The sequence below is a fragment of the Zeugodacus cucurbitae genome, chromosome 6 (genome assembly GCF_028554725.1).
Source record: "Zeugodacus cucurbitae isolate PBARC_wt_2022May chromosome 6, idZeuCucr1.2, whole genome shotgun sequence".
Classification (NCBI taxonomy): domain Eukaryota; kingdom Metazoa; phylum Arthropoda; class Insecta; order Diptera; family Tephritidae; genus Zeugodacus; species Zeugodacus cucurbitae.
In genome coordinates this window covers 36,571,640-36,583,471 of record NC_071671.1, presented here as the reverse complement: position 1 = coordinate 36,583,471, position 11,832 = coordinate 36,571,640, and the positions used below count along the sequence as shown (strand labels likewise).

Sequence of the window (11,832 nt, the reverse complement as noted above, 5' to 3'; positions counted from 1 at the left end):
ACTGCATTTATTGTGGGCATCGTCCTTCTAAAAATCGTCAAAATCGGCCCATAAGTTTTCAAGGACCTCAGTGCTTCTAATAAATGTTTTACCGAAAATATAGGTAAGTCTCTCATATATTTTGAAGAAATTCAAAGGGAATTTTTTCTTCCAATAATATGTCTCCGTGGCAAAAATGAGTGAAATCGGGTCATAACTTCTCCTAGCTCCAATATGCCTAATATTAGGGTTTCAATAGACTTTATACCATTTATATGACGAATATGTGGGGCAAATTGTGTGTTATATTAATACAATTAAATTGCGAGACTCTAAAATGTTCGGTTACACCCGAACATAGCCCTTCCTTACTTGTCTGATAAATTTTTCTGCATATTATATTATTTATATGGAAGTTGAAGATATGAATTAATTCAAAATCGTTTCGATGTTCGTAGCTCCACTGGTGTATTTGTGATAAATTTCATCGACTCCCAAATCTTGATGTCTCTTGCCATATTTGAGGTAAAATAAATTTTTAATATACTACTGCTAATAAATAAATATGGTGCAGTTATTTCACAATATGCTTGCATCGATGTAAGTTAGGATTCATTGTTTTTAGACCTAAACCGTCGAAATATCTTTCCAATTCTAGGCCCTCAAATCTCAAGTGGATTAACAAGTAAATTTGCTGGAGTATCTAATGAATTCCTTGATAAGCTTATGGTGTACAAACAAAAACATTTCACTTTTATTAAGACCTAGTTTTTTTTTAATAAATACTATTTCACTACTTCATGCACCACTTAGGTTTATGCACAGATAATGGCTTACGACGTCAATAATCATACTTGAAGAGGTGTGCTTCCTTTATTCAGAGCTTCGATTACATGAGCGATTCTTCTGGCGCTAGTTATTCTCCAGGTAACAAAAGCAATCGTGTAGATGAAGAAACCAATTCCTGCAACAAAAATTAATTGTAAACTTCGTTTTGGAATTACGTTGGACACTTACCTAATAGAAGAATAGCCTCTGAAGTTTGATCGTGCAGTGTTTTGGAGACTGCACACAAAATAATTAAGCCGCTTAGTAAACAAAATGAACCAATTACTGCTGTTAAAGTAATAATTATTAAAACTGGATCGCTGAGTGCATAATCGCAAGAGGAATGATTAAAGCAATGTTGTGGCGTTTCACTGAAATATTTTTGGTAAATAATTAATTATGAGTACCTCTAATATATTATTGAATTAAAAAGTTTATTCATTTACCGAGAGTGAGAATAATACGGTTCCGTTATACGTCTTATATTCATGATTGCACTATAATAACTGATCGTCTCGATTCCATCTCTCAAAATATTGTACATGCGAGTGTTTATCGAAAGAATATATTCACACATGCATATGTACATATGTATACGGCGATATGCATACGTTTTTACAGCCGGAAAAATTTTCGCCGTGTTTCCTGTGTTGGACTGGCACAACGAAGTCGTCTGTAGCTACCGCCTATTTTTGTAGTGGTGGAGTATTGGGGTTTGGGCAGATGCTCAGATTAAAATAAGAGGTTTCCAAAAATAGCTGACTCCGCTCGTGCCATATCCCGTTGTACGTCATTGATGAGAAGACTCCACTCCACTCAACTGGATGGATGTATGTATGTTCATTATTTGTTTACATATTGTACATACATATGAATGTACGCAAATGTATCCCCATGTAGAAATTCGTTCTTATTTACACATTAATGTACTAGTATATATGAAAAAATGCTCATATGTACATATGTATATACATATCTTTGTATTTAGACATAAAATTGTGCACGTAAGTTTCCCTGTACTTCCTGACGTCCTTTATAATTGCATTACTGGTATTACTACTTGGAAGAGATTTGAATTGTAAAAATTCTAACTGAAAAATAAATACATGAGTCGATTACACTGATCTGAAACATGTAGGTAGATAAATTCAAAATAATTAAATATTTATGTATGTTTTGAAACGAATCGCACCTTTCTATGCACTTTAAACCGAACCACGAACCCAACCATTTTTATTTTAAAGTGCGAAAACCGAACTGAAAACCACTAAGAAACTGGATAGGGGTTTCAAGAAAAATGTTCAGACAATTATTGTTAATAAATTGGATTTAAATTGCAAAGCACTTTTTTTTCGTACATACATACATAGTATAGGATATAGCATATAGATTTTTATACTCTCGCAACAAATGTTGCTAAAGAGAGTATTATAGTTTTGTTCACATAACGGTTGTTTGTAACACCCAAAACTAAACGAGTTAGATATAGGGTTATATATACCAAAGTGATCAGGGTGAAGAGTGGAGTTCAAATCCGAATGTCTGTCTGTCCGTCCGTACGTCCGTCCGTCCGTCTGTGCAAGCTGTAACTTGAGTAAAAATTAAGATATCTTGATGAAACTTGGCACACTTATTTCTTGGCACCATAGGAAGGTTGCTTTCGAAAATGAGCAAAATCGGACCACTGCCACGCCCACAAAATGGCGAAAACCGAAAACACATAAAGTGCCATAACTAAGCCATAAATAAAGCTATGGAAATAAAATTTGGTATGAAGGATCGCACTATGAAGGGGCATATTTTGATGTAATTTTTTTGGGGAAGTGGGCGTGGCCCCGCCCCCTATTAAGTTTTTTGTACATATCTCGCAAACCAATAGAGCTGTATAAACCAAACTTTCTGCAGTCGTTGTTTTAAGCCACTTCCTAATACAGTCCAAAAATGAAAGAAATCGGATCATAACCACGCCCACCTCCCATACAAAAGTTAGGTAGAAAATTATTAAAAGTGGGTTAACTCACTAACCACTAACGAAAAACGTCAGAAACACTAAATTTCACATAAGAAATGGCAGATACAAGCTGCACTCAGTTTTTTTTTACAAAATGGAAAATGGGCGTGGCGTCGCCCACTTATGGGTCAAAAACCATATCTCAAGAACTACTCGACCGATTTCAATGAAACTTGGTTTGTAATAGTTTCCTTACATCCCAATGATATGTTGTGAAAATAGGCCAAATCGCTTCACAACCACGCCTACTCCCTATATACTAGAACTTTGAAGACAATCTTTACAATATACAAAGTAAGTACTAGTGAAGATATCGGTGCAGAACTTTGCACAAATACTATGTTAGTAGTGTGACAGCCCCATTCTAAAAATCGCTGAAATCGGACAATAGGTTTTTAAGGCCCCATATATCGAACACGAGGACCTCGGTGCTTCTAACCTAATATTATGGTTTCCAACTTTCAATGGACTTTATAAAATATATATGACGAATATGTGAGTCAAATTGTGTATTATATAATATAAATAAAGTTAAATAAATAAATTGCGAGAGTATAAAATGTTACTCCTTCCTTACTTATTTCATATAACTTAGTATAAAACAAGTAAAGCAAGGCTAAGTTCGAGTGCAACCGAACATTTTATACTCTCGCAATTTATTGATATATTTTTATTAAGATAACACACAATTTGACCCAATTTGAAAATCCTTTAATTAGGTATATGAGAGCTAGGGGAAGTTATAACCCGATTTTAACCATTTCTGGTACAGAAGTAGAAAAATATTTCCTCTGAATTAAATTAAGATTCCTGAAAGATTTACCTATCTTTTAGGTGAAAAATTACCCTTAGGCACTGAATTCTTCATATTCGATATTCGGGGCTTTGAAAAGTTATAGTCTGATTTCGACAATTTTTTTCACAAGTGATGCCACAGATCATATACAGTATTTGTGTATTTCGCTATCTTCATTGGTTCCTTATGTATATATTATAAAGTGAAGGAATAGGATGAAATTCAAAATTGATTTACATGGGAAGTTGTCGTGGTTGTGAACCGATTTCATTCATTTTCACATGTGTCATCAGGGTGTCAAGAAAATATTATATACCGAATTTAATTCGAACCGGTCGAGTAGTTCCTGAGATATGGTTTTTGACCTATAAGTGGGCGATGTCACGCCCATTTTCCATTTTGGAAAAAAATTATAAGTGCAGCATCCTTCTGCAATTTCTTCTGTAAAATTTAGTGTTTCTGACGTTTTTCGTTAGTGAGTTAACCCACTTTTAGTAATTTTCAACCTTACCTTTGTATGGGAGGTGGGCGTGGTTATTATCCGATTTCAACTATTTTCATGGTGTGTTGTGGGGAACGTAAGAAAACAGATTGAAGAAAGTTTAGTTTATATAGCTTCATTGGTTTGCGAGATATATTCAAATAACCGATTTGGGGGCGGGTCCACGCCCACCTTCCCAAAAAAAATACTTCCAAATATGCCCCTTCCTAGTGAGATCCTTTATTCCAAATTTCACTTTTATAACTGTATTTATGCATAGTTAAGACACTTTATGTTTTTTCGGGTTTCGCCATTTTGTGAGCGTGACAGTGGTCCGATTTTGCCCATTTTCGAAAGCAATCTTAATTTTTACTCAAGTTATCCTTTGCACGGACGGACGGACGGACAGACAGACATTTGGATTTTGACTCGTCTCGTCACCCTGATCATTTTTATATATAACCCTATATCTAACTCGTTAAGTTTTATGACTTACAAACAACCGTTATGTGAACAAAACTATAATACTCTCTTAGCAACTTTTGTTGCGAGAGTATAAAAACTGAACCGAACTAGAGATACTTGTAAACTGCAGCGATAATTTGTTTACATAAATAAGGTGATGGAGTAGTTCTATCCGTGGACCTACTTCTTGACTTCTGGACTTCTATCTAGATGTTTCGTTTGAAATGAATCTACTTAAATCGGAAGCGATCCTCTTTTGAATTGGAATAAACTGCTGTTAGGATTTCCGTACGATGACTTTTCTAATTATAAACATCAGTGGATATACATATGTATGTATGTACCTATGGTAAATACAATGTAATACCATTTCAAAACAAACGGTTGCTTCAGAACAATGACCTCATACTATGTGCTTAAAGAGTTTGCACTGGGATGTGTATGAAATGTGTACATCCGTGAGATACAGTAGATACTAAACAAAAATCATTATACTCGTAATTCCTGTGCCGATTTAATTCATTTCGCTATCGAACTATATTTTATCCAAGATTATTTGTTGACATAATTTATGTAAATGTGTCACACACTTACCGATATATATCTCAAACTCGAAAACGTGAACTCCCAGATACGTGAACACACTTTTTTGTGCATTGACTATTCTAAAACGTGAACAAGGCATGAACAACGTGTCAATAATTGAAAATATTTTGCATCGATCTAAAAAAATTCATAGGGAATGAATTACATTAATATATCTGAGAGATTTACCTATATTTTCGGTGAAAAATTACCCTTAGGCACTGAGTTCTTCATGTTCGATATCAGGGGTCTTGAAAAGTCATGGTCCGATTTTGACAATTTTTCCACAAGTGATGTCACAGCTCAAATACAGTATTTGTGTAAAGTTTTATTTCGCTATATTCATTGGTTCCTAATGTATATATTATAAAGTGAACGAATCAGAATAATTTAAAATTGAGTTATATGGGAAGTAGGCGTGGTTTTGAACCGATTTCGCCCAAATTCCACCAGTGTCATCAGGGTGCCAAGAAAGTGTTATATACCGAATTTCATTGAAATCGGTCGAGTAGTTCCTGATATATGGTTTTTGATTCATAAGTGGGCGACGCCATGCCTATTTTCCATTTTGTAAATAAATCTAAGTGCAGCTTCCAACCGCCATTTCTTATGTAAAATTAATTAACGCACTTTTAGTCATTTTCAACCTAACCTTTGTATGGGAGGTGGGCGTGCTTATTATACGATTTCTTTCATGTTTGGGCTGTATAAGGAAATGGCTAAAAGAAACGACTGCCGAAAGTTTAGTTTATACAGTTTTTTTGGTTTGCAAGATATATACAAAATACCTATTTTGGGCGGGGTCACGCCCACTTTTCTAAAAATATTACATCCAAATATGCCCTCCCTAATGCAATCCTCTGTACCTAATTTTATTTTCGTAACTTTACTTATGGCTTAGTTATGGCACTGTATAGGTTTTCGGTTTTCGCCATTTTGTGGGCGTGGCAGTGGACCGATTTTGCCCACAGACGGACGGACAGACATCCGGATTTCAACTCCACATGACGAGGTGACACAAACAACCGTTATGTGAACAAAACTATAATACCCTCTTTAGCAACTTTGTTGCGATAGTATGTATGTATGTGATTGGCGTTGCAACCGTTTAGCCGGTTATAGCCGAATCGACGATAGTGCGCCACCTGTCTCTCTCCTTCGCAGTTCGGCGCCAGTTGGAGATCCCAAGTGTTACCAGGTCGCTCTCCACCTGGTCCCTCCAACGGAGTGGAGGCCTTCCCCTTCCTCGGCTTCCTCCGGCGGGTACTGCATCGAACACTTTCAGGGCTGGAGTGTTTTCGTCCATTCGGACAACATGACCTAGCCAGCGTAGCCGCTGTCTTTTTATTCGCTGAACTATGTCAATGTCGTCGTATAACTCGTACAGCTCATCGTTCCATCGTCTGCGGTATTCGCCGTTGCCAATGTTCTGAGGACCATAAATCTTGCGCAAAATTTTCCTCTCGAAAACTCCTAGTGTCGCCTCATCTGATGTTGACATCGTCCAAGCTTCTGCACCGTAAAGCAGGACGGGAATGATAAGAGACTTGTAGAGCTTGATTTTGGTTCGTCGAGAGAGGACTTTACTGTTCAATTGCCTACTCAGTCCAAAGTAGCACCTGTTGGCAAGAGTTATTCTGCGCTGGATTTCGAGGCTGACATTGTTCGTGTTGTTGATGCTGGTTCCCAGGTATACGAAATTATCTACGACCTCGAAGTTATGACTGTCAACAGTGACGTGGGAGCCAAGACGCGAATGCGCCGACTGTTTGTTTGATGACAGGAGATATTTCGTCTTGTCCTCATTCACCTCCAGACCCATTCGCTTCGCCTCCTTATCCATGCGGGAAAAAGCAGAACAAACTGCGCGGTTGTTGCTTCCGATGATATCAATATCATCGGCGTACGCCAGGAGCTGTACACTCTTGTAGAAGATTGTACCTTCTCGGTTTAGCTCTGCAGCTCTTATAATTTTTTCCAGCATCAGGTTAAAGAAGTCGCACGATAGTGAGTCACCTTGTCTGAAACCTCGTTTGGTATCGAACGGCTCGGAGAGGTCCTTCCCAATCATGACGGAGCTTTTGGTGTTGCTCAACGTCAATTTACACAGCCGTATTAGTTTTGCGGGGATACCAAATTCAGACATCGCGGCGTAAAGGCAACTCCTTTTCGTGCTGTCGAAAGCAGCTTTAAAATCGACAAAAAGGTGGTGTGTGTCGATCCTCTTTTCTCGGGTCTTTTCCAAGATTTGGCGCATGGTGAATATCTGGTCAGTTGTCGATTTTCCAGGTCTAAAGCCACACTGATAAGGTCCAATCAGTTTGTTGACGGTGGGCTTTAGTCTTTCACACAATACGCTCGATAGAACCTTGTATGCGATATTTAGGAGGCTGATCCCACGGTAATTGGCGCAGATTGTGGGATCTCCCTTTTTATGGATTGGGCAGAGCACACTGAGATTCCAATCGTCAGGCATGCTTTCTTCCGACCATATTCTGCAAAGAAGCTGATGCATGCGCCTTATCAGTTCTTCGCCGCCGTATTTGAATAGTTCTGCCGGTAATCTATCGGCCCCCGCTGCTTTGTTGTTCTTCAAGCGGGTAATTGCTATTCGAATTTCTTCATGGTCGGGTAATGGAACATCTGTTCCATCGTCATCGATTGGGGGATCGGGTTCGCCATCTCCTGGTGTTGTACTCTCACTGCCATTCAGCAGGTCGGAGAAGTGTTGCGATAGTATAAAAAGAAAATAATTGTAAAATATTTTAGACATACATATATGGACCAGAATACTATATGTATAATAAGATCAAACATAACGTCTATCGGTTCTATTATATTATATTTGGTTTATATGTATATTTGTTATATATATGTTCAATGTTTGATTTCTACGTTTCGATTTTTAATTTATAATTAGAATTTGCTTTATACGATAATATACGGGAATACGTGCAAACATATTTTATTCAATTTATTGCTGTTTATTATGAAAGTTAATTCATTTTTTATTATCTAGTAATTGAATTAGTTTAAAAAATCTTGAGCAATTTATTCATTATTATATTGATTTATTTTTTGAAGATGTAATATGACGTAGTTGCGAAAAACATCACTTAGATGTTTCCTTGCTAATTTCTGGTACGATGATATAACAAAATAAGCAACGAATGTAAAATTTGGCGCAAAGAAATAATTCTTTAAAAATGTTTCCAATTAAATATTCTACTATGGTCAGGCAATTTAAACAAAATTTTGCTAAACTCTCATTATGTTCTATTGCCACAGTTAGAAATGGCGTATTCGATGACTTACGCAATAAATAAATTGTGTATCAAAAGCACAGCACATGTGTGTTTTTGACTTGTGTCGGTGTTTTGTACATATCTCGGAAACCAATAGAGCTATATAAACCAAACTTTCTGCAGTCGTTTTCTTTAGCCATTTCCTTATACAGTCCAAAAATGACAGAAATCGGATAATAACCAGGCCCCCCTCCCATGCAAAGGTTAGGTTGAAAATTGCTAAAAGTGGGTTAAATCACTAACCAAAAACGTCAGAAACACTAAATTTCACACAAGAAATGGCAGATGGAAGCTACACTCAGATTTTTTTTTTTCAAAATGGAAAATGGGCGTGGCGTCGCCCACTTATGTGTCAAAAACCATATCTCAGGAACTACTCGACCAATGATATCCTTACATCCCAATGATATGTTGTGAAAATAGGCCAAATCGCTTCACAACCGCGCCTACTTCCTATATACCAGAACTTTGAAGACGATCTGAATCGTTTACTTTACAATATATAAAGTAAGCACTAGTGAAGACATCGGTGCAGAGTTTTGCACAAATACTATGTTTATAGTGTGGCAGCCCCATTCTAAAATTCGACGAAATCGGACCATAGGTGTTTAATATCAACAAATGAAAAATTTGTTCAGTTCATTTCTCAGTTCAATTACAGTCGGCCATGACCCATTACAATGCAGATCTAAGGGCAACTAATTCAAAATGTATATATAATTGTGTAACACGTTCACAAAGAACAAACGATGACATCGACCCAACTTTTATAAATTTGAAGGCTCGCATGCACATACATACATAGATACATAAACTCAATTCTGTACCTGGAGGACGACACACATGCATATAGACACGTGTGAGCCGGAGTCATAAATTTGCGACAATATTTTGCAGTCGCATTAAACTGTGCTTACGGTGAGGGCATTGGAAGCGAAATGCGATGACAACTTCGTACAAACCTATATGTTATACATGTTCATACGCTCCATAAAATTTTGGGATTAATCTTTAATGAGAATACTCCGTATTACACTCTTTATGGTACATTTCAGAAGGAATTGGTCTCGAACATTCACCTTTAGGATATAATTACGTATTTAATAGTTCCAAACTAATATATTAAGAGTACAATTTGGGATTAATATATAAAAATAGAGTAGCTGATTCAAAAATAATTTGTGATGATAAGGCAACTAGACTGTAAAACCTTGCAAACAAGTTTTCTCCTTAGTTCTTATTTGCGGTTTGCTACTATAAATTTGTTGTGTCTGCTGTGATTGTTGGAGCTCTACTTATAACAAAATATTATTGTGTCGGATCCGGAAGTGGGTTCGCTAGCATTGTATTGATTCTAATGTTTCATGTTGGAAGCACGCATTGCCAATTCAATTCACCAAAGGAGAGTAAATCATCTCTAAATGTGTGTACATTACACATACATACATATCTATGTACGTACGTATATAACTAATATGCATGCACATACATATGTATCTATGTAGATACGTATATCGTATACGTTTGTAATGTTGGAGATTATTTGTATCGAATATGTTTCCGGGCACGTCATGCATACATCCTTTTCATACATACTTAAACTCACAAGAACACGCGTTCAACCACAAAGGAATGTAATTTACTGACTTGACTTGCAAACGAACAAGGACTTTATAGCATTTGAAGTGTGGCATTTGAGTGTGTACTTGATTGGCGTTGGTGGAAAAGACTTTTTTACGTGGATAAAACTTATGTAAAAGGATAAGGAACCAGGTATGATTTTTTCGAAGTTAGCTTCCAGAATCGAGAAAAATGCCTTCGAATTTCAAAATTACATATATGTTTCATTGTCTCCCAAAATTAATTTATGCAACCAAATTAGAAATTTTATACACAACTAAACTAAATAGTTTGGTCCAAAATCCAGTCCAACACTCAACAGTTTAATTTATACAATTAAGGAGAGGGTTCAAATCATGATATTAATTTGAAATGTTTGATTCGGTATACTGGTCTGTTTTAACCGTAAATTCTTTCGCTACTTCAAAATTTATTACTACGGGAGCAACAAAGTTGCTAAGAGAGTATACTAGTTTTGTTCACCTAACAGTTGTTTGTAACACCTAAAACTATCGAGTTAGGTATGGAGTTATATATACCAAAGTGATCAGGGTGACGAGTAGATTTGTAATCCGGATGTCTGTCTATCCGTCTGTGCAAGCGATAACTTGAGTAAAAATTGAGATATCTTGATGAAACTTGGTACACCTATTCCTTGGCACCATTGGAAGGTTGCTTTCGAAGATGGGCGAAATCGGTCTACTGTCACGCCCACAAAATGGCGAAAACCGAAATTAGATAAAGTGCCATAACTAAGCCATAAATTAAGCTATAAAAACAAAGGATCGCACTGTGTACATATCTCGGAAACTACTAAAGCAATACAACCAAACTTTCTAGAATCGATCAAATTCAATGAGATTCGGTTCATAATTTTTCCTAGCTTCCCAATGATATATTGTGAAAATATTCCCAATCGGTTCACAATCACTTCCCATATACCAGAACTTTAAAGCCGATCTGAATCGTTTACTTTACAATATATAAAGTAAGCACTAGTGAAGATATTTTGAAGAAATTCAGAGGAAATATTTTTCTTATAATAATATGTCTCCGTGCCAAAAAAAGGGGGAAATCGGTTATAATTTCACCTAGCATATACCTAATACTAGGGTTTCCAACTTTCGATGGACTTTATACCATATACATATCGGTCATTTACTTGAATAGATTTTTTTTAAAAACATCGATGCATCGATGTCACTTTCAACGATGTTTTATGTCGATGTTTTATATAAAAATTTGACTTCACACCTTCACACTTTTTCGGGTATTAACTCGTAACCCTATTTGAATACGCTTTATTACATTGGAATTCGATGTTTGTTAAATTCGGAGAATTCGTTAAGGGAATGTGCGCTTGGACAATACTGCGGTTACTTTTATGATTTATTTATCAATTTAATTCTGGCGTAGGCTACTGCGTTAGATCAGAGATTCAAATTACTGCATTTTAAAGATGCTATAGCTAAAAGAAATACTTTTTTTGTTTCATACAAAATTCAAAGAATCGCGCTGATACAACGGAATCTTCTGATGAGTGTGAAACATAATACTCGTTTGATATTTGGAACCAGAATAAACATTTGGTCCACCAAAAGGTGAAATGTAAGCTGTCAAATTTATCTACAATTACAGGGACGTAAGGTTGAAGAGAAAGTGTATCTCGGCTGTTACCCCTACCAATCAGAAGCCAATAGAGTTTGGGTTGACATGAATACTGTGTTTCCGGAGTTGTATAAAAAGGCTTATAAATATTTAC

At 36.3% G+C, this 11,832-nt stretch overlaps 1 protein-coding gene across 1 annotated transcript; it reads right to left on the bottom strand.

Annotated features, from left to right (window-relative positions):
- Positions 1 to 237: 237 nt before the first annotated feature.
- Positions 238 to 2,825, bottom strand: LOC105219914 (uncharacterized). Its single transcript, XM_011196263.3, has 3 exons — positions 1,254 to 2,825; positions 997 to 1,178; positions 238 to 943 (listed from the first exon to the last, which is right to left on the bottom strand). Exons 1-3 carry the CDS (start codon positions 1,394 to 1,396, stop codon positions 828 to 830), a joined length of 441 nt encoding a protein of 146 aa, XP_011194565.1. The 5' UTR covers positions 1,397 to 2,825; the 3' UTR covers positions 238 to 827.
- Between the last annotated feature and the right edge of the window lie 9,007 nt (positions 2,826 to 11,832).